The following is a 24,010-nucleotide window of genomic DNA, read 5'->3' as shown; positions in this document are numbered from 1 at the left end:
TTCATAAATTATATCTCTTGCATAATCATATCAAATGACTGTAAATTTATTAGTTGTAATCATAGAATTGTACTTAAAACGCAGTATAACAGTGCTCAGTACTACAACTACTAAAAAATAATAATTCTTTTTTGTTCCAGGTCGTGTAAAGTGGCGTTGTGATGCCGAAACAGTGCAGTGGATTCCAGAAACTCCCGATTTTAGTGATTGCAGCTCTCTTTGGGTGGAGAATATAAAATCCAGGGTAGGATATCATTTTATTGTTACATTTAAAAATGTAAAATTTTTGTACCATTTCAGGGGTCTGTTTAGAAGGAATTTGGGTCCGTTAACGGACCCTTCACAAAATATCTTTTCATAAAAACGGACCCTTCACAAAATATTTTAACTTAAAAACGGACCCTTCACAAAATATTTCAACTTAAAAACGAACCCTTCACAAAATATTTTAACTTAAAAACAGACCCTTCAAAAATTTGTTTATCTTCATTATTATTTTGTCAATCGAATAAACCCTTTCCAGGGCAGAAAACAGGAAAGATGGATGTAAACGAATTAAGTTTTGTCTTCGGCAGACGATTCTTCCATTATTCGTCCGAAATGAATATTCTGCGTTCAGCAGTATAGGCTAAATATCAAATGTTGCATCTCTAATTTAGAAGCAGCAATTGCTGTTTATTTTTGAAAATTTAATTTTTTTATTATAATTTTACAGTGCCGAGCATAATCTTGTTTCTATTTACAATTTAAAAAGTCCTTGAAAAAGTCTTTTTTTGCAATAACGGACCCTATTTGCACAAATTCATAAAAGCGGACCCTGGTTGAAAGAATGTGAGTAATTTTTTCACAATTTCACGAAAAACGGACCTTTCACAAAATGTCTGGACAGACCCCTGCATTTTCATTACTTGTACTTTGGAATGCCCACATTGGCAGTCAAAATCCTTGTAAAAACATTGCGAACTTAAAATTATTCAACATATTATGAAGATATTATATTTTTTATTATTATATGTTTATAATTACTTGAAAAAAATAGAAATATCAATTATCAAGTATTATGAAGACATAGTATTTGTTACTGTTTCGTGGTTCTCAGCAGTAGGGGGCAGTGTCTGCAGATGTTGTACAACTTCTGGTAGAAGATTCGCTAGCATAGTCTATTTTTTTAGCAACATCTTACAAGACAATAAAATCAATGAAATGAAAGTTTTCAAACTTAGCCTCCAAAGAAAAAAAAAAATTCCATTTATCTATAGTCGCATAATCATAATTTACATATTTTGATTTGCTATTCAAAGCTTTTGATTATTAGCATGACTATATATTATATGGTCATTAACCCACAAATAGTTAATTGTATTGTTAAATATTATCAAAAGTCACATTGAGCTTTTTTATTTTTAATTCAGAATTTTTATACCTTAAATAAATATTTAACTCATTTTGCTCTTTTTTTGGTGTCGTAAAAAATATAAAAAACAATTTTGTTTACCATATAAAAACAGCTATTGATTTAAAGCTGTATTGATAGCGAGAAAACACATGTGAGTTATATGTGACCGCCGTACATCTTTTTCGATAAATGTGTAAATACTGTAATTTAATTTTCAAATTTCTTTTTTACACTTTTTATAACGCATTCAATACATTTGCTAAATTGGTTTATTCTGATAAGGGTTCTTTCTTTTCCTTCCTTTTTTTTCATAACTACTCTTAATTTCATTTTTAGCGCTTTTTTTTCTTCTTAATTCAATCGATTCTATTCATAACCTACCATGCATATAAAAGGTAGATGAATGTTTTTCAGAAATAATTTCACATGCACACAATTCAATATAAAGAATGTATTTCTTTGGAAAATTCTCAAAGGACATTTATTTTTACTGCAAATTTCAACCATTTTATTTTCCTTCGGCTTTTATCTTTCATTTCCTAATCTGATAAAACTGTTCACTCCAGGATAAATTTAATTCTTTCCTTTCAAAGCGATTAAATCTTGGAAAACGGTAATGTTTATCTTTTCGATTATTGATTCGCAAATAATGATTTTTTTTTAAAAATTTTTTTTCTTTATTCTCATATACCTACTTTTTTTTCCTACTTAGAATCTAAAATGAATTGAAAGTAAGAAAAAATCTCGTCATGTCATTCTCTTTTTCTGTGTTTCATTTCACTTCATAAAAGGGTTTTTAAAAAATATCGTTTGCGATTTTCGAAAAGTAAAAACGATTTCGCAATAGCGAGTTTATGATTATATGCAGTAATTTTTTCCCTTCTTTCCACATTTTTTTGTTCGTTTAAATTTGTTTATTTTAACATTTCCCCATGGGCGCTCTTTTTCAAAAAAAGATTTTTTTCCGTCCTTTGCAAATGCCATAAAGTGAAATTCTTTTGATGCTATTTGAAAAGGAATCTAATTTATTTATAACTAAACTGGGGGGAGGGGAGCATGTAGATTGCTGTATCTGTACCGCAAGAGATTACTCTGATTAAAATTCCCTAAAAATATTTCCAGTTTTTCCTTTTTAATGAACTGTCTCCCTTTCTGCTCAAAGCAGTAAGCGTTGTTATAAATGCATTACCATTCCTTAACGTTTTAGACTGATTAAAATGCATTTCGTATTTTTTCTACTTCCTATTTTGTTCACAATAAACTTCTACACGCACATGCAAACAAAAAAGTTGAATTTGATGGTTTAGTAAAAAAATAAAACTGGACATCTAAATTTATATCCTTTTTTGTATATAAACTTAATTTTTAGCATTAAAGATTTTAAACATTAAAATTATTAAAACACATTTTCAAAATTTGTTTTTAAGGCTTTAAAATTATAAAAAAAGTAACTTTTTTCCTGCAAATTATTTTATCAGCAACTATAGTACGTAATAATCGAAAATGGTATATCATATTAGAATATTTTTGTTTCAAAAAGAATATTTTTTATTTAACTTAATTATAGATTGTAGCAATTCAATTCATTTTTAAGATCTTTAAACTGTTGCATTGAAAACTAGATTATTAAATTTTTCAAAAAATTTTCATTTGGAAATGAATGCTAACTTTTTATTTATTTGTTTATTTACATGGCTCTTAGGTATTTTCGGTAACTTTCATGGATTCTAAATCACAAAATTACAGAAGTCCATTTAAAACTTTTGATAAATACAGTCTTCCGACTTATTCTATTAACTATATTCTTTTTTTTATTACGGATTTTAGTGTAGAATACGGAGTTACAGAAAGACTTTCAGAACTACCGGTTAGTCCAATTCATTTTTTTTTTTTTAAATAACTACTAAAGATTATCTATACTTCCCACGGGTTTTAAAAACAGCATTGCAGAATATCTTTGTAAACTACAAAAATGTCCATTCTTTATTATGTTATTTTACAACTATCAGGATACGAGCAAATCGTAAGTCAAAACTTTCGTTTATCGAAATCTTCTTTAGCTTGCAAAAGTCTCTAAAACAAACATTTAAGCAAATAATTTTGCAAAAAGAATTTAGTCCACTTTATGAGTCAGCTTTTTTCATGGACAGTTAGGTATTGATTTTCCTTTTATTCTTTTTGGAACTTAAAAAAGAAACCTTCGTTCTTACAAATGGATTTACGAGTCCTGTTTTTGGAGATAAATGCTATAGGGATTTGTTTCAACACCTATCGAAAGTGCACGTGGCATCCGGAATCGATTAATCGATTGACAAGAGCAAACAACAATCGATATCCAAGCCTACAAGTATTAAACCCCCTATCTGACCAAATGACACTTTATAAGAAAATTTTTATGACTTTCTATATGTAGTGTACCGATTTTAGGGATATTCTACGATTTTTTTTTCCATCTCTCCTCTGCTATTTTATGTTTTGTAAGGGTGGGCCCTTCTGAAGTAATCATCGAAGGGCACGTGCACCCCCGCACAGCATCGCTGCCCGGAATTTGTTCTTTTGTGCGAATATTGGAAAGTACTTCAAAACAGCTTTAGTCCTCCCTAGAAGGAAATTACTATTCTGAAGAGGAGGTCTGCAGAGAAGCTGGAGGATTTTAACCACCACCCACGCATCCTCGACCCCTCTTTGCGACACCCTACATTCCCTCAAATTCTTGAGCTTCGTCTTTTTGTGTAAAAGCAGGCTATTTTTATGTCCTTTTGTTGTGTTGCTTTTTGTCCATTTCTTTCTTTTTTTCTTCTTTCTTTTAACACATCCTGCAATATTGCTTTATGGAGAAAAGAAAGAATAATAGCGGTTTTTGCAAAAGTTCTTAGCTCTGAGAAAAAAAGAAAAAAAAAACTTTATTGCTGTAATCGAAAATGTAGAAATGAATTTTAATACATTTTGTCCTTTTTCACTCATATATTTATGCTATTTTTATTATTCTTACTAGCCGCCTAAGGCGGCTAGCTGTCCGCCTCGCTAAAGGTTTTCACAAATAAAGTTTTTTAAAACATAGCAGGAAATCGGAAGATTAGTGTACAATTGGGTATACTATAGCCTACGTCACAGGTTGTGTTATTCCTACTAAATTTAACCCATGAACGGCATTTTCTGCGAGCCTAACTTCAAGCCACAAATAAACAAACGAAGTGTTTGATCGTTTAAATAGCTGTTTGCCAGATTTTATTGCATTATAAAGAAAAGTAATTGATATTCGATTTTTGATTAATAATTGATTTATGTGGATAGTGGCATTTATGTGGATAGTGGCATAGAATTTAGCATTGCGTCATGGTAAATGTTATTCCTACTAAGTGGAAGTAGTTGTGTTTTTTTTATATTATACCCAATTAAAGTGTTCCTGTGCTGCAATTTTGTCTTCATATCCAGTTCTGCTGCAGACGAAAGTTAAACTTTTCTCTACTTTTATATATGTAAACGAATGCGAACCTTACAATTAAATTACTAATTCCTTCGTATATTATTGGTTTAAGTTGTCGAAAATTAATATTTCAATAGGAAGGTTCGCATTAGCATACATTTATAAGAGTGGAGAAAAGTACATGCANGAGAAAAAAATAACTTTATTGCTGTAATCGAAAATGTAGAAATGAATTTTAATACATTTTGTCCTTTTTCACTCATATTTATGCTATTTTTATTATTCTTATTTGATTGAAATAAAAAATTTCAGTAACAGTTTTTAAACATTAGTATTTTAAAGTGAAATGGGCATTATTATGAAATTTTTAAATTCGATCTGAAATTTAATCATCATATCATTTTCACTGACCTTTGAAGAGATAGGTAGAAGAACGTGTCCAGTGATAGTTTGAAAACAACTATTACTCTGTGTAAGAACATGTTCCGATCTGCTGTATTTTATCTTTTATCGTGCACCTATAGTTCTTGTATTCTGTAAGCATTAATTTATTATACCAAGAAGGCAGTTTATAAAAAGCTTCGTGGTGTTTATACACAAGCTCAAGCTGATTTTGTCAATTTTACTTATCATAGCTTAACACGTTCTTCATTTATTCTCTTGTTTTATTAGAATGTTGTTTTTTAAACAGTTTCATGATGTTTCGTTACATTATAAAGCTATTTTTTTCAAATTTAAGGTTGTGCCACTTAACATGTTCTTTAATTAAGCTATTATTTTTTAAAAATGTCTTAAAAACAGCTTCAGGATGTTCATTTACGTTCTAAAGCTTATTTTGTCAAATTTAAATTTGTATCTCTCAACATATTCTTCGACTAAGCTTAAGCTGTTCTTATATAAAAATATCCTTTTATAACAGTTTCATTATATTTACATACATTCTTAAGCTGATATTTTTTAAATATAAAGTTGTGTCACTTAACATTTTTTTTATAAACAGCTTTACGATTTTCGTATTCATTCGAAAACTGATTTAGACAGTTATAAGAATTTGTCATTCTACCACTAAGCTCTTTTTTTTTTTAAGAATATCCCTTTATATACAGTTTCGCGATTTTTTTTAAAATTCTGCAGCTGATTTTATCTAATTAACTGATGCTTCACTTAACACACGTTTTTCTATATTGAGCCATTCAATAAATCGAAAGTCACTTTAAGTTGATTTTGTCTAANTAAGAATTTGTCATTCTACCACTAAGCTCTTTTTTTTTTTTTTTAAAGAATATCCCTTTATATACTGTTTCGCGATTTTTTTTTAAAATTCTGAAGCTGATTTTATCTAATTAACTGATGCTTCACTTAACTTTCACTTTTTCTATATTGAGCCATTCAATAAATCGAGAGTCACTTTAAGTTGATTTTGTCTAATTGACTGGTGTGTCATTTAAAGATTTAAACTTTTAATATATAGGAATGCGGAAAGTTGTGTACCAAAAGGTATCAACTGTAAGACTTTTTATCAGTTAAAGTTTTTTTGTTAATTTTAAATATTATCATGTTAGTCATTTCTTAAAATATCAACGCTAATTATACCAGTAACTTTCACCTAAGCTATTTTTATAAAATAGTAGTCTTCTTTGGGATTTAATTTGTTTACTTGGGCGGGGATAAAAACTGCAATATCCTGCCGAAAATAACGCCCGCTCGACCATCTTCTCAATCAGAAAACTCATCAAACGTTAATTAAAATGATTATTTTTAGTTCCTCCACCAACTAAAACAAACCTCAAAAGAGATTAGTTATTGTTATATGCCAATGATAGCTTCTCATCTTTACTATAGAAGCACTCCACCCAAACAAACTGACCTCGCATGCTGGAAAATATCGATATCAACGTTGAATGTTCGATTATTTTGACTCCCCCACCCTTTAAGTTCAGCCGCATTTCCACAAGAGATTTCAAAACCGCCCGAAAATCACGCATAACCCAAAATCCTTTTCGTTTTCTGTGTGCCCGGGCAAATAAGAGCCCCCAGGGAAAAGTGAGGAACACCTCATTAAGATTAGCATTTAATTACGGAGCCACGAAGATTGATGGAATGGAAGACTTCAGATAATCGTGGGGCATTTTACTCGATTAAACAACATCGCCCTCTGTAATTGGAAGGTCTTTTCGCACCGCCATCTTGATGGACCCTACTATCTTTTGAACTTTTGTTCGGGACCTTTGGAAAATTCTATTGAATGACTTTCTATGAGTGGGTGGATGAATTTCAAATTTAAATTTATTTTCTAAAATGATGAGTAGCCGCTGCTTCGTTTTAAATTTATTGCATGTTTTGATGAAAGTTGTCTGACCCCTTGTGAATAGGTTTCTGTCTAAAAATTGTTCCCGAATTTATTTTTTTTTGATAAATTTACAGTAAATAATGTTCTCGCTCGTTTCTGAACTATTAAAATCATTTTCAGAATTATTTCGAAAATGTTTTAAAAATTATATTATTATAAAGTTTATTATTATAAATAATATAAAAAATTATAGTAGTCTGAAATATTTCGAAATATGCAATTATCTGACTATTAAACTCCGTTTTATTTTTTATTTCAGCTTTAAATTGGCTCATGAAGTTAATAATACAATGAATTTAAAATAAATAATATAATACAACTCATTAGATTCGCATTTTTTTGTTACTTGATATATTTTTTAATTCTCAGTTAATTTTATCCGTGTAACTTTTATATCATTCAAAATCTAAGCAATAAAATATACTATTTAACATATTTTTTGTCATGTTTGTTATGTTGTTAGTGTACCTGGCAATATATTACATTGCATTTTGTTATTAATACAGTTGATTTGCTTTATTCTTATAATTTATGTGTCTAACGAAAACTATGTGTTTTGAAAAAAAAATACAAAATTATTTTCAAAAGGCACTATACATCTATCAATATTAAATTATTGTATTAATGCGTAGACGAAATTTGCAATAAATCGAGCATTTGCGACTCTGTTTTTTTTTCTTTCTAAATTATGTGTAAAAAATCACATTTTTTGTTGTAGCATGTTATAAAAATCCTCGTAAACATTCCTAATATCTTTGTTCAATAAAAGCTTCGTAAAGCACGCTTTTCATGTGACACTTATGTTAGATACAAATATATCATCAGTTATTTATTCTTTAGTATAGATTTCAATATCTGAGAACATCGAGTATAATAATGTTGTCCAAAACTGGTTTTACATTGAAACCGGTTTTATGTGTCTAATAAACACCAAGGAAAACCAGTTTTAATTTTATGTAAACTGCTGTTTGTGGAAAATGCAACACCATGAAGGAATCATCAGAATCAAATGAAATTCGCAGCAAATGTCAATTATAGGATATTATGCAAATTAATAAAGTTTCAGAGCCATCGCGCGTGCGTGGCGCGCGCAGCGCCCTCTGAATTGATGCTGAAAGCGTATAAATAAANTTTTTTTTTTTTTTTTTTTTTTTTTTTTTCTAATTTATATATAAAAAATCACATTTTTTGTTGTAGCGTGTTATAAAAATCCTCGTAAACATTCCTATTATCTTTGTTCAATAAAAGCTTCGGAAAGCACGCTTTGCATGTGACACTTATGTTAGATACAAATATATCATCAGTTATTTATTCTTTAGTATAGATTTCAATATCTGAGAACATCGAGCATAATAATGTTGTCCAAAACTGGTTTTACATTGAATCCGGTTTTATGTGTCTAATAAACACCAAGGAAAACCAGTTTTAATTTTATGTATGTAACCAAATTTATGTTGAAACCCTAATATCTGTACTTTGAACCATAATATAACCAACTTTGCTGCTACCTTAATAAATTTACCCATCCTTCCTTTCAAATTGAATCATGACATTGTAATCTAGTGAAAGAAGGGCAATAATATGATTCAACTTAGTAACATTTTGGATTGTAAGAAGTTTGAACTATGTTTTCCAAAATTTCTAGCAGTGTAGAGTTGGAACAGCATCCGTAATAATCGATACACTTTCCTAAAATTAAAATTTTGCCTACATAATTTTTAAAACGCGCTTTTCATATGAATGTGCGCTTTTTTTGAACATTAAGGTATTATCGGATGTTGTCCTTAATATCTAAAAACTCTTAGCATGAGAATAGTGTTGCCAGTATTATTATTTTATTGCATAAAGTAGCACAATTGTGACTGACAGTAATTCTTCTGCAGATGTCTCGCGGTGACTCCATTACATCTTTGGCTGCAGATTTGGCTCTTATCACTAAAACCAAAACTCTGATGGCTGGAGACATTGTTCATTCTGCCGACATTCTGCACAGGTTGGTGGCAGAAATGGGCGAAAGGACACGAGTTATGGACGACCCCATTGAAAGACAAAAGTTACTTCTAATATTGTTGGAGGTAAGATTTTTTTATCTTTTTTTAAAAAATGTTTCTAATAATTTATGTGGTTTTAAGTCAATTAATGCAAATTTGTTAAGGTAGTTAAACTATTTCGACGTTCAGTCTGACTATTAACCCATTGCCTTAAATTGCTGCGCTATAATAATTATGTCCCTGTCAAAAGAAAGATGTCATTGCTATTACAATTTGATCTAGGAAACTGGTAAAAAAGCTTTCTTTTTTAAATTTTCATAAAAAATATATTTTTAAAAAATTGATTGTTTAAGTTGTTTGACACTGAATAGCGTTTATTTTTGTTTAAAAAAAATTTAAGCAATTTTTTTAAACAGAAAAATAATAATCTCTCTGTATATCTTTACATATAATATACATATATTTCTCGTATGTAGCAAACTCTAGTATTTCACTATCTATTGGTAACACTCTAGCAATTGTTCATTTTGTTAAGTTGTCTTAAGTTATAATTTTAGTAGTGTTGAAAAGTTAGTTATACGCTAATCATTTATTTAGTATTTTTTATAGAAATACGAAGTTAGTTACGAAGCAATTATTTAGATTTATTTTTGATTCTTTCTGAAATGGCTGCTGAAATTTTAAACACAAACGGTGCAATGGTGCCGCATACTGTCCTATCAATTAGTCTTTTTCGAGCAATAGTTTATATATATTATATCTATCTTACCTCACGATAGACATGGGAATAATTTAAATACTTTTGCTGTTCACTATGCCCGAATTCATATTTACTGTAGTGTGTATGATTAAATGTCTGCCGGGCAGTTTTTAAATTATTACTAAAATTCAATAAATAAACTTTGACAATATCGCTTCCATCTGTTGAAAATACTTAAAATTTAAAACAAAATATATCTGGGGGCCAATGCGGCGGACAACAGCTAGACGGTGTAAAAATGTGGTTAATATATTGTTTGAAACTAATTAAGGTGTTAAATTTGGAGGAGAGGTTGAAGAATTTAGAATATTTAAATACAGTTGTGCTGTGCATTCGGCTTGGTTACCATTAAATTTTATATGCTGTGCTATAATTTTGAAAGGGATCCAAGCTTGTCGCCAAAGGTAGCTAGTAATTACATATACTTATAATATATTTTGCTTAACTTTAAAATTGAGTTCGTGCCAATTTATTTTGAATCTTTATTACGTAAATAAATTTCAATTATTATTAAAGTTTTTCTTTACCTAAATACGTTCTTTATTATTATATTAAAGAACTGAGAATAAAAAAAAGAAGCATTTTACAAAATTGTAATTGTAGTTATCTCATTAATTTTCATTGTTTTTTTTTAAAAATTTTTTTTATGCCGATACGATAATTAAAAAATAGCTATTGTTTCTTTTGTCTTTTTCTCTCAAATATTTTTTTTTTCATGTTTTACTTAATCTAATTAAAAAGTGTTTCTCACCTTTTTGTCTGCTAAAGACATCGGAGTCCTTAAAAAAAATTCATTGAAAAATACCTCTTTATAAAATTAATTTACAGCCGTTTTAATCAATAAAGTTTTGATCGAAAAGAACATTAAGTTCGAAATACCTGCGGCGTAACAGGTGCTAATTGTATACTCTCCTCGCATCGAACGAAAAATTCTACAATCAATATAGCCCAACCTGTCTCTGAAAAGGGATTATTAATTTTCCATCCTAATTTTAATTACTTTTGATCTATTTTATGCAAACAAAACTTCTGAAATTGGATCCGTTGCAATTTTAAAATTTGCCAATTACTCAATAATAAAATGATGATTAATCATTTAAATTGATTTATCGACGTTTGTTCTCGGATTTAGGCTATTTAAATGTTTGTTCAGCGGTTCTTGGGTTAACAGGAGCGATTAATTAGTCTTAACTATTAGAAATACTTTAGGCTGAACTTTTACGAGGTATTTTCGCTTCACCACACTCATTTGCGGTCTTAATTGAAGTTCATTTATTTCCCTCTGATTTTTCCAGGTTTCGTTGCTATGGAGAAATTTGCTATTATTCTTAACAAAGTTTTTTTCTTTTTCCTTTTAAATGTGTTTTGCGTGTTTGTAAAATATGACGATGACATTTAGACAAATGTTTTAACATTTCTTTTATTATCTTTAGCACTTTGTGACACGCTGAATCCCTAAAAAAATATTGCGAATTGTGCCCTTGATATATTTTAGGTTTGGGGTGGTGACAGGGTTTTTCAGAATTAAACAATCAAATTACGCAATTGCTTATAAACTATATTTTCAGGATCATGGTTTTAAGAGACTGCATTGCATTAAAAAAAAGAATAAATTAAGAAAAAATAAAAAAAAATAGTGCGTGGAGTCCCTCCGCGCGTAAGAAGTGAAACTTCGTAATGTGGAAATGAAAATAGGAAGGGGTAGAAATTGATTATTAGTGAAATCATATTGTTTCTTTAAGACAAACTTTATTAACATTGCTTACAATTCACAATTGATCGCATCTTTTAATTATCATTTTCGAGTGGAGAAATGTCCAAATCTATAACATTTACAATGAGATTATGATAACTAAAGTAAGATATAATGTTTGAGTTCTATTTTTTCAATATTTCTTGCAAAAACTGCATCAATGGTAGTTACCCCTTTGGTTGTTGGATCATTTCTACCATTTATCATTTCCAATCCAGATTTGTCTTTAAGGTAGGTTAATAATGTTTCAGCTTCAGGTAACGAGAAATTCACATTAAAATCTCCTGCAAGGATCACAGGCCGCTAAGAATAATCAATTTCTTCACCAGTAACGTCTGCCAGAATTTGTGAACCTGCAGTGGATAGTGGCAATTAAGATTTTGCAATAAATAATTTAATATCCCTCATGGCTACATTTGGTGAATTATAAATGGCAATTAGAAAAGAGAAAACCTAACAATCAATTGATATTCACAAGAGACGTTCCTTGACCTAACCTTAAATCCGTCGCATTGTCCGTGGGATTGTTTTCACTCATTTTTTACAATTGTTATCCACTAAGTTTGAAAATAAAAAGTACTACCCTATTAAATTATACTAGTGGGCTGTGCCCCCTGCTAGCTAACGCTCGCCAACCCCCAAAAATTACTACGCAATCCTATATGGTTTGCTTCACAAACCAAGCTCGCTTCGCTCGCTACTAACTTAGGTACATTGCAAATGCACAAAATTCTAAGAATTCAAAACAATCATTCAAANTGAGAACCAAAACAATATGGAAATGAATGAGGGAAAACTGGATCCTACCACGTGATTTCCCGGCCAATAAAAATGTAGCGTTAAACGTTTAACGCAACCTTGTTGGAGGTCGCATAAGAAGTATAACTTCAATAAATAAAAATTAAAAAAAATTCAAAATATTGTTAAAAAAAATCCACTATTTTTTTTTTTCCTGAAAAGGCAATATTTTATTTATTAATATTCATTTTGAAAAATTTAAAGGGCAAAACTCGTAATTTTATGCAAAATTAAAGATCATATAATTATCTCTTATTTCTTTCGGAAATATATACAATAATAAATGCATAAAAAATAATTTAAAAAATATTTTTAAGTTGGATATTTTTTTAACCACTTTGTGTATTTCCGTAAAAATCAGAAAACGAAACACTTTCAATGAAAAAAAAATTGTTGGTGAAAATTAACCCAGAGGATAGGTTACTGGGAATGACACGTTCGAAAAGGGAATCAACCCAACCGAAAATTCCATTTGCTCCAACTGCTGTCACCCTCAGGGCATCCCATCGTTTTTGGGGCTTAAGCCCTCCCTTATAACACCAGTATTTCATTCCCTTCTGCTTTACTTGATTGTGCTAGGGCGCAACCCTTCTGTCATTGACAGTAAAGGCGTAAAAAGACGCCCTCTCTACACTTCTATTTTCTTGTATGATTTTAGTTCTATTGTACGGCAGTTGAAAAGCGTTCTAGATTGCGAATTTCCAGTAAATAAGCAGACTGCTAATTTATTTATTTATCATTATTTAAATTTCTCCTTTATTCTTATTCAAACGTATTAGTGCACAGTTCTAATTTTGGTTTAAATGTTTCTCTTGTTTTTTTCTTAATATACTTTTGCTACAGTAGTGTGTAATTACAATGAAAATTAGTACATTAGAAATTGTCAGCCATCTTCATAGATAATGTTGCTCAATTTCCTGTAACTAAGCAGACTGCTAATTTATTTATTTATCATTATTTAATTTCTCCGTTATTCTTATTCAAACGTATTAGTGCACAGTTCTAATTTTTATTTAAAAGTTTCTCATTTTTTTTTTTTTTTTTAAATATACTTTTGCTACAGTAGTGTGTAATTACAGTGAAAATTAGTACATTGGAAATTGTCAGACAACTTCATCGATGATGTTGCTCAATTCCCAGTAACTAAGACTGCTAATTTATTTATTTATCGTTATTTAAATTTATCCGTTATTCTTATTCAAACGTATTAGTGTACAGTTCTAATTTTAATTTCAAAGTTTCTCATCTTTTTTTTTTTTTTTTTTTTTTTTTTTTTTTTTTAAATATACTTTTGCTGCAGTAGTGTGTAATTATAGTGAAAATTAGTACATTAGAAATTGTCCGCCATCTTCTTATGTTGCTGTCTTATGATAATGTTGCTGTCTCTAAGGTTATTATTAATTGTCTTTTTTTAGGTTATCGATATCACTAATATTAATTTCATCCCTTAATCCCTTAATATTAATTTCACTATTTGCCTATTTTGACATATCTGTTAAACTTTAAAGTGAACCGAAAAGAATTTTGCATACAATTATGTAACTCGTTTATCCAAAAATAATTTAATTCAAAATATAAATTTTTAAAGCTATTTTTGTTATTTCAATTAAAAAAGGCGGGAAATTTTTGAATTGTTAGGTTTATAAATCTTTATGCTATATTTTATTCTTGTCTATTGACGTGAATTTTCAACAATTGTGTTGATTTTCTAAAATTTTATTTTTTTGAAATACTTTATATTTAAATCAATTAAATACATCATTCGAATCTTTGTTTTTTTATTACTTAAAAACACTTTCTTTAGTTTTTGTCATTAACTTTCTTTACATTAGCTTTTTTTATATCGTTTTTTAATCACGTGATTGTTAAGTGATATTAATTATATACATTTCCAAACAAATTTTTCAACTTAAGTTATTGGAAATGAAAGTATGTGTTTCATTTTCTAAATGCCTTTTTGATTAATTAGCTACATCTTTCACCGATTTCCTTTTTTCTTTTTTTATGAATTCTTCAGCGTGTTGTTACTACTCTTACTTATTAAATTAATTTTTTTTCCAAACATTGTAAGCAAAAAGAAACTAACAATTTTTAACCTTGTTTCTTCTGTAATTATTCAACTTTTATTTTTTTAAGGGAAATTCTTGTCTTTAATAAATCTTGCAGTAACTTAACACAAGTTCACTTGCAGAATCTGTCAATCACTCTCGATTTTTTTTCTTTTTTAATCCAATGTTTTCCACATGCTGCAAATCCAATAACACCATCCTTACTCCTTTCTAAAATATTTTTTTTTACATGTGAAAAAAAAGGGAACATTGCTCATTAATTTTCCCTAATGAAACTTGGTAACATATATTCATTTCGCTATGGTTGTAAAGCTTTTTACAAGTGTAGCCCTTTTTTCTTCCTTCAATACTGGTTCTTTTAGAAATTATTTTAACCTTTATTTTTTACCGTTTTTACTATCCTTTTGAACATGTCCCCGATATTGATTTCATATCAGAAGGTGGTAATTAAGAGAAAAAGGAGGGAAAAATCAAGGTAATGTTTTTGCTAACTCCCTTTTTTTATATCTTCATAAAGACTAACTTTGATGGATATTCTCTTTTTACTTAATATGGCTTCATAACCCACACCGCTGCTTTTTTTTTCTTGCGGAGTAAGTGATTTAATTTTTTTTTACTTACTTATTAAAATTATTCATTTCGCTCGTAAATTTACCGTTAATAATTTAATAATGTTTTCTCTTTTTCTACTCAATTAGCCAAGATTCATATATTAGAAATTATTAAAAATTGGCTTGCTAGTAGCGTTTTTGAAACTCTTAATTATTAGCTCTGACTAACGAGAAAAGCGAAGGATTTTGTCATTTTTTTTAATTATTTTTTTTTATTTCATTAAAAACTTTTAGGAATTTAAGCTAGGTTTATGCTTTTTATCATATTGCGTTCATTAAATGTTGATTAATATCATTTATATATATTATACATGAACTTTCATGAATTAATAATTAGGCTTAATGTAAATTTAATTATTTATGTTAAAAATTGATGGTTTTAAAAACTAAGAAGATTATTTACTATCTATAATAAGATGATTCGGAAAATTTTTGTCATTAATGTTAGTGAGTCAGAATATAATATCTTTGACAAGCCGAAATGATATATAACTGTAAAAAATCATCATTAATTTTAAATAAGTTAATCTTACTCTTTAAAATTATTGGGAAATGCTAGTTAACTTTAGTATGCCAAAATAATGTAACTGAAAAATGTGTTGTTAATTTTAAACAGGCTTCTAAGATAGCTTTATAAATCCGAATTTTTAAAATTAGTAGAAAATATTATTTTTTAATTACGCAGTGTCAGAATCCTTTATTTATAACAATATTAATTATATAGTCAGAATATTATGGCTGTTAGCAGATTTCATTATTTTAAAGAAAAGCTACGCTATAATTCTTGACTTTTTAGATTGTTTTCTGAAATGCTCTGGATGTTTGGCTCTTTGCAAATTGCTGGCGTTATTTATAACTCTTATTGCAAGCCCGTTTGACGGCAAAGAAAAAAAAATGAATAAATAAAATAAAAATATAAGTTATTGTAATAAAGAATAAAATGTGAAATATAATGAAGTCATTCATCTTATGATGGATAAAATTAAAAAAAAATACATAAAAGTTAATGATTTTGTGAAGAATAAAATTTGAAATATGTTATTCATTTTACGAAGAGTAAAATAAAAATATGAACAGATTATTTATTTTATAAAAAATATTAATTGCACTTCAATATTAAAATTTATAATTTAAAAAATATAATATTTAACTTCGACGTTTAAAAAGTGAGTCAAGTATGCACTTAAATTTATATCGCCTTCATAAAATACTTGATTTAAGAAAATGTTCATTTATTATTATTATTATTTTAGCAATAATATCTTAGTATAAATTATTTTTTGAAAAAAGATATAATTTTAAAAGAAAATTAAGGATTTCTAAACAACGTTTCCATTTCTTAAAAAATGTGACTATTTCCACTTCTCTTGTACCTTAACTTTATAATTTTTCCTTCAAAATCATGCTATACTGTTTGATGCTTTATTTACCGGTTTGAATATTTTTTTTATTTTTACATTTTTAATAATTATCGTTTCTTGACTGAAATTTAAATTTAAAAAAAAATATGTATTGAAGATTATGGCATTATATTAAAACCCTTGTTTATCCTTTAACAATGACTTGTTGAAATGAGAAAAAAAAAGAAGACAAAATTCGATAAGCTAATTTTTATGAAATTAAACATTCTTAATGAAGACACCATATGTATCAATCCTCAATCCCAACAGCTAAGCGAGAAGTGGGAGAAAAAAAACGCGAAATTGGCGATAAATTCCTCTCTTTTGCGCGCCAACAAGTAAAAAAATGTATTAAACTTCTATGTATTATTCATAAGGAATGAATTGACACCCTGCATAAAATGGCTGATAAAATATTCATTGAGAAAAATTGTTAGCTACGAAAAGCAAAAAGTCGAAATTTAGCTTCGTTCATTTCAAAATCAGAGCATTAACGAAATTTGATACGGTGTTAAATTCTTTTTTCCTCTTATTTCGTTCTATTCATCGCTTATTATATTTTATTATTAGAACTTCAATATATTCGAGAATATTCCATTTTAATTACTGTCGAGTTCTGTATTATTATCTTCCCTTTAGGGAATTTTAGACGCTTTTCTTTTAGCGCCATATTGGGTGTTACAACTATTTTGCTCGCAGACAGATTTGTTCTTTATTGGTGGGATGTAGCTGAAATTGTTTTCGTTTTTTATTGTGCAGTTTAATTTGTTGCCATTTTTAATAAGATAAATAAATATTCATGATTTAGAACAAAGTTTTTGGCATAATCAATAAGAGTTGTATTCATGCATATTGATTCATTTTTGTATCAAAATGAGTTATCTTTTTTATCTAAGCTAAATGAAAATAATGTTACAGCTAATTATTTTATTTTGTCTAAAAATAAATAAGTTATATGTTTAAAAGAATTTTTTCCCTCGAATATTTCATATAAAAAAGGGTACACATTTTGTTTTGTTTCCAAATAATCTTGTGTTAATTATACACGTTTAAAAAAATCATTTAAGCGTTGTACCTTAATATCGAAATGTAGAACTTTACCGTGCAAATTAGCTGTTACTTCAACAAGGTATTTGTACCAAATTGAATCGTGTTTTCATTCACGTTTCACATTACCACTATTTTTCTTTGAACTAAGGAAAGCTTATATTTGTTCATCTTTTTGACATTGCATCTTGTAAGCGTAATATTGGAATCGTATATAGTTTTTCATACTTTCAGCTAGCTAATATTGTAAAAATTAATGATGTTCCACGAAATGATTAATAGTATTCACGCTAAAATATAACAAGCTTAAAGGATAATCTTCCTTTCATTTCAGGCTGTTCTGGAAGTCAGTAGCAATTTACTGGATGACAGCCAACGGGCTCCTTGGCATGACCTGAACAGGGAACAGCAACAGAAATCAGCATCTGCTCTGCTCAGAAGTCAAGAGAAGAGTGGGTGGCTATTGGCAGAGTCTCATCACTCAAGATATAGCCACAGAAGTGGACATTCCCATGTTTGTAAGTATTTCCTCATCGATATATTCTTTGATGTATTCTTCCTATAAATATTCTTTGTGCACATTGCAACCAAATCTTAATTTTTTAACGCTCTGAATGCTGAAGAAAAGTTTTTGCTACTAAATTTTACATTTTCGAAAAACCATCTTCCAAATGACGAGTATATATTTTCCCCGAATGGTATTTTCCATTTGACATAGGAAATTCAGACTAGATTACTAGTTTAGATGGTTGGTTGGTGTCGTGCCATGGGCAGGAAATATTTTTAAATGTAATCAAAGGTCCTGTATTCAACATCTGAAATTTGAAGGCAATTTTCTTCATATAAGTCCGCCCACGGATTGCCACTTATTTGCTGCAATTGCGCAAGTATAGCGGGACAGTTGAAAAGATGTATGGGGTTAACTCTATGTCTGGGCAATTTTTGCAGTGGCAGTAAGTCCTTGTCCCGTCAGCATGAATCTTCATCCCCCTAAAGTGTCCTGTCCTGAGTCTTGACTAGTTTAGATCTGCTTTGGTTTTGCCTCAATGGCTAGTCTTTACTATATTTTTGATCAATATAATGTATAAAATCTAGATTAATAAAGGCAATAAATGAATTAACAAACAAGCATAAGATAGTACACATGGATGCCTGATAACACTGCGAAAGATACCTTAAAATATAGGCACATGGAGATTTACTGACACACGAGGAGGCTGGGTTGAAAGTTCTTATCTATAGACCATAGAATTTTATTTTCTGATACATTTGGAGGCTGGGCTGAAAGTTCATGCATACCAAGACTGAAAAGAGCAAAGACTGGTACGAAAATCTAGCTTGCTTCAGGGAAAAATAAACTATCCATGACTACCAAGGTTTTACAGTTATTACTAATATATGTCAGACCGTTTCTTACCCGAGAAAAAATAATGTTAGTAAGAGCTTATTTTACTCCTCCTGAAAATCAGCTATTATGGAATGGTTTAATACGAATTTTTTTCTCTCTTACGTTTCACTTTCGAACCTACGTGTAGGCTGCGTACTCTGCTGCCCCATTGCAGCATGCAGGTAAAATGTGCTGCAAGGTAGAACCGCATATTTAACTTGAATTCTTTTCCAGCAAATGAAGTTTAACAATACTGGATAGCTGTTAAAATTTTTTGCCTCGAACAATTTCGCTGTAAGAATATTTATTTTAGAGCAATTCTAAAATCTAAATGAACAAATTTAACGTGCTTATTTTCAAAGTAACCCAAATAATAAAGCCGTGGAACTAAAATAGCCCAGAACTACTTATAAATTTATCAGACTAACACACACGCTGACAGCATCGATAAAGCTCAGATAATTTCGTTGATGAATTGCTTTCTTACGTCAGATATGTTCGCAACGTGTCACCCAGAAATCGACTTGTAATATTTGATCCATAAACAGCATGATAAATGGCCATTTCCGATCTAAATAGTGGAATAAAAGAATTGTCAAATAAAAGAGGTAACAAGAAAAATCTGACAAAAAAAGAAAATTGTATTAACTAATAGCCATAAATGTAATGAATGTATATATCTATAAAATTTGTTGGAAATAAATCCGTCATGTCACTTGTGCCATCGTAAATCAAGGGCGACCGAAATAAAAGACAGGGGAGTGAAATATGTATGTATGGCGTAAAAAAAAAAGTAAATACACGCGTCAGAATGTCTCGCGCTTTGCTCTGGAAGAAGAAAATTTCGCCAAAAACTTATCTATCAAATGCCCGGAGCAAGCTGTCCTTTAACAATAGATTGGAACGCACGTAGGCCGTCAATAAATGATTTTTTAAAAAATATTCCAAGAGAAGATAGAAAAAAGTGGATGAGTAATTGTTCAATTTTGTCGGCGAAATATTCCGTTTCTTTGGCGATAGTTTTCTGATTGAAAACTAATTATGTTTTGAAAACCGTGGAACCTGATTACAATTATTTAAAGAGTAATTGTTAGAGCATGAATTATAAGAAAGAATGAGTCTAATTTTTCGCGAAATTGTATTAAAATTACCGTGTAATTAACAATTTTCTTAATATTTTTTTAATTTTACCCTTTATACTTTTTTACTTGGTGATTGTTTTTTATTTTTACTTCCCTAGAATATGAAAAGTTGAAAAATTATACGACATGTATGGTATTACATTTCTTAAAAAAATGTATACAGTTAACAATTTTATGGTTATGTTAATCATGTCTGTCTTACAACTATTAATATTTTGTATGGCAAAGTTTCTGCACTTCAATTAGTAAAACTCAAATTGAATTTTTGAATCTCAATTCTTTGCCTAGCCAATGAAATTAGTTTATTTAAATTCACTCCGTAAACTAATATTAAAATATTCGGAAGTTCAAGTTTGTCCAGCAGAATATATTTCTGTATGCAAAAAAAAAAAAAAAAAAAAGGAAAGAGAAATTAGTTAATCTTCAGTATAGGTAGTAAAACACCAGTTTCAATCAGTTTTAAAAATAATTGTGCATTGAACTTTTATCAGTCCTGAAGTAATTAAAGGGAAATTTTGATAATCCTCCTTCTTACAGCTTAACCGAAAACAAGTCTGAGCATTCTAGTGTATATAATTTAATTTTGAACTTTCCTGTAATATTTAAAATGCTTTATAATTTTGTTAGCACACGAACTGGTCATTTAAAATTCCATTGCGGCCATTATTTTTTTGTTAGCGTATTTTATACGATGTCACTTTTTGAATTTATTTTTAACATTAAGTTTTTTTTCCTTCTCATGAGAAAGTTTCTTCTTCAATCATGACTGTGACTTTTTCCAGATATAACCACTGAATAAAGGAAGTCACTTGACCAGCGGTTTAATTAATGAGTGAATTAACATATTAGTGAGGTGAAGACAAAGAATGGGAAAGCCCTTTGAAAAGCTTTTAGAAATACATGATTTGTGCGATTGCAGCCTTTCACCACAAATTATTTTTATATTTATTATATTTTTTCTGGTAAAATGCGAAATTTTGCCACCCAACTCAAAACATCTTTGAGTCAATTTTTCTTCCTTTTAGCTGTTTTTTAGTATGAAAAACGAGATTCTTGCTTTTTAAATTCATCTGTTTTTTGAACCACCCAATGTAGCTTTGGAATCATTTTTCGTGTTACTTTTTTATTTCTTGTTTTGTTAGCTGTTGCATCTATGTTAATAAAGACATTACAATACTACAATAAGATGTTTTGTGCATTTTTAAAGAAGTCGTTTCTTTTTACTTTTCTAGTGGCTGCCGTTCATGTAGTTGAATCCTGGGATATATCTGATGTAGTATTGCCTCCACCCTTAGATACAACCTGGTGGATTGTGGATGACAGATTGTTAGTTCCTGCTCCAGCTCTTTTAGCCACAGCCAAGCAAGGTAAATATGTGTGCACAACTTAGGGATGAGATAGCTAAATTCTCTAAATTTAATAGTTTAATAAAGCTAAAGGATTTGAGAGAATATATATAAAATAAACGCGTTAAATTATGTTTAAAATATTTAAATATTTAGGATATTGACAGAATTTTGTACCCTGCTCTTATAGGCTTACTCTTGTTCTGTTTGCCACAAATGTTCATCAGTAAATATTTATATCAAACGAGACAAAACATTTGGAACTTCCCTTGATACTAAACCCCACATTCAATTCAAATTAATTTTATTTAATTGGTAAAATCGGGAAAAATATTCAGCATTGTGTTTTACGTTGTTAATAAATTTTTTGCAATTTATTTAGACGTTTAATATATGTTAACTATATTTACTTATATGACACGTTTGTTGAATGGAACTTGAAAAAAAATATTTGTGTGCTTTTATTAAATTAGTTTAAAAGCTTCAGCTGAGAAAAACAAGCTTTAAAAACAGTGTAAAAGTTTTCTTATATTTATTTCTTGAAATAACTCCTTTTCTTGCTTAGAACAGTTCTCCCAAATAAAGATGCAAAGCATGATCTTCCTCTTTTCAAGCAACAACTGTACAAACATTCGTTATTGATTTTACCTAATTTATACCAAAGAAGGCATTTTTGGAAAGAACTTTGAATAAAATTCCCAACTCGGCAGACGTAAATAATCTTTCAGATTCAGAATTATTATTCTCCTTTTCCTGACGTCATCCATCATTTCTTTTTTTCGAAAGTGGCAACAGCAACAATGGAGTATGGAAGGCAGAAAACACTTTCACCCAAAGTGTTCACTGCCGCTCCACAATAAAGACAGAATACAAAATGCAATATGATGGGGACCCATGGATATCCATATATTTATACATGCATGCGTGATTTTTCCCATCGTTCGCATGGGCATTCTTCATACATCTCGTCGACTTTTGATGCTCTTCGGGAAATTTGCCAAGTCTTTTTGGAAGCATTTCGTAATTGAGAGACTAGTTCATCTGCCATTCTTAGCTCATAAATATGTTTACGACTTCTCTCGCTTATGGCTGTCTCAACGCAACAACAAGTTTAAAAAACACAAAACAAAAACAAAGTGGTTGAAAAATATGTGCAAAAAGTCTTGGTAATGGCTTGTGCTTATGAATGTTTTATTCCTACATTTTTTTGTTTCCATTTTTTTTTAGAAAAACATCGTGTTTAAAAATTCTGCACCATCAAAATAACTTTCAATATTTATAACGTCTGCGGTAGGTTTGAAATGTTTTTAACACATATTTAACTTCCGTAGCGAGAGAAAGATAAATTGCCAAATGGTGGAATTTATCTGATTGGATTTCAGCCAATCAGGTGGAGTCATTAATCTTTAATCGCTGCTTCTTTTTATACTTTTAAAAATGGCAACAAAACTGTTACCTTCTAACTGCCTGGAAATAGCTTCTTCCATTATTTTTTTTATTGATTTTTGAGTAATGGAATGTTTTATGTTAATAGTTAAACATTGGAAGTTTTATCGCAACCGTAACTAATTCACGGTGTAGATAACTTAACTGGATACATTGTATAGAAGTAAATTTCCGAAATTTAATTCTCAGTTTAAATTCTCTTTAATGTATTATGTCGTTTCGTCAATCGCTGAAGAGCATACACTCTTAATTACGGCGGGAATTGAACCTGCTACGTTTTTTAGTCGCGACCCTTTATGTTTCCTTCATTCATCCTTTTATTGCGTGTGATATCTTTGGTGTATGTGTGGGTAATTTAATGTGTATAGGTAATACGTTAGCATAAACTATTATGTAAAGTAACAAAGAGGAGTTTGATCGCGATCTTCACCAATTTTGTATCTTCTTTCTTTCTCTCTTCCTTTCTTTTTCTGTTGTTTCAGCGTTTGACTTTCTTACCTTGGGATGTTGAGCGTTTCTTAGTGCCATCAGAACTGCATTACATCGCAGAAAATACCTCAAATTCGATGAATGATTATTGAATAAACGTAACAATAACGGAAATCGAACCCCATCCCTTGTGCTTTCCTTGTTGATTGGCAAAGTAACATACCACTCAACCATATAAATATTATAAACGGCGTTGTACATCCGTCTCAATTCTGCCAGAAGAAAAGGGAACTCTTGTGGATCAAACATTGGAACAAACTAGTTTTCGTGGAGGACTTTTTGATGGAACTAACCCGCATTTATGTTACAAGGAAAGAAAAACTTCCCATGGGTAGCCCGACGTAAGGGGATTCTAACCCATGATCCGTCTGCCATTGAAGATATTTTATGCCTGTGATCGGTTCGAGCAAGGGCAGTATTCGTATCGATCAGCTAGAATTCGAACCTAAGTTACCTTATGGGGGCGATTCGAGCGCTCTATTCGAGTAGCTATATTTAAGTATTGATTCTACATAAAGCGTTTGAATCAAATATGAAGAGCCAGTACATAAATAGAGTGATATTTGCTGTCTCAAGTTTAGGATCATTGCTTTCAGAA

General features: G+C 29.7%; 1 protein-coding gene across 10 annotated transcripts in view; it reads left to right on the top strand.

Annotated features, from left to right (window-relative positions):
• Nucleotides 1–24,010, top strand: part of LOC107451346 (latrophilin Cirl) — a 627,655-nt gene that overhangs the window by 517,648 nt on the left and 85,997 nt on the right. For all 10 annotated transcript variants that reach the window (XM_071177653.1, XM_043039805.2, XM_071177651.1 and 7 more), the window contains 4 exons: nt 141–244; nt 9,057–9,248; nt 17,937–18,120; nt 21,364–21,498. In XM_071177653.1, the coding sequence (XP_071033754.1) occupies nt 141–244; nt 9,057–9,248; nt 17,937–18,120; nt 21,364–21,498 (615 nt within the window). The remainder of the gene's footprint in view (nt 1–140; nt 245–9,056; nt 9,249–17,936; nt 18,121–21,363; nt 21,499–24,010) is intronic.

The sequence above is a fragment of the Parasteatoda tepidariorum genome, chromosome 2 (genome assembly GCF_043381705.1).
Source record: "Parasteatoda tepidariorum isolate YZ-2023 chromosome 2, CAS_Ptep_4.0, whole genome shotgun sequence".
Classification (NCBI taxonomy): Eukaryota; Metazoa; Arthropoda; class Arachnida; order Araneae; family Theridiidae; genus Parasteatoda; species Parasteatoda tepidariorum.
The sequence above is the reverse complement of the archived record's forward strand: the minus strand, read 5'-3'. Positions and strand labels throughout refer to the sequence as shown.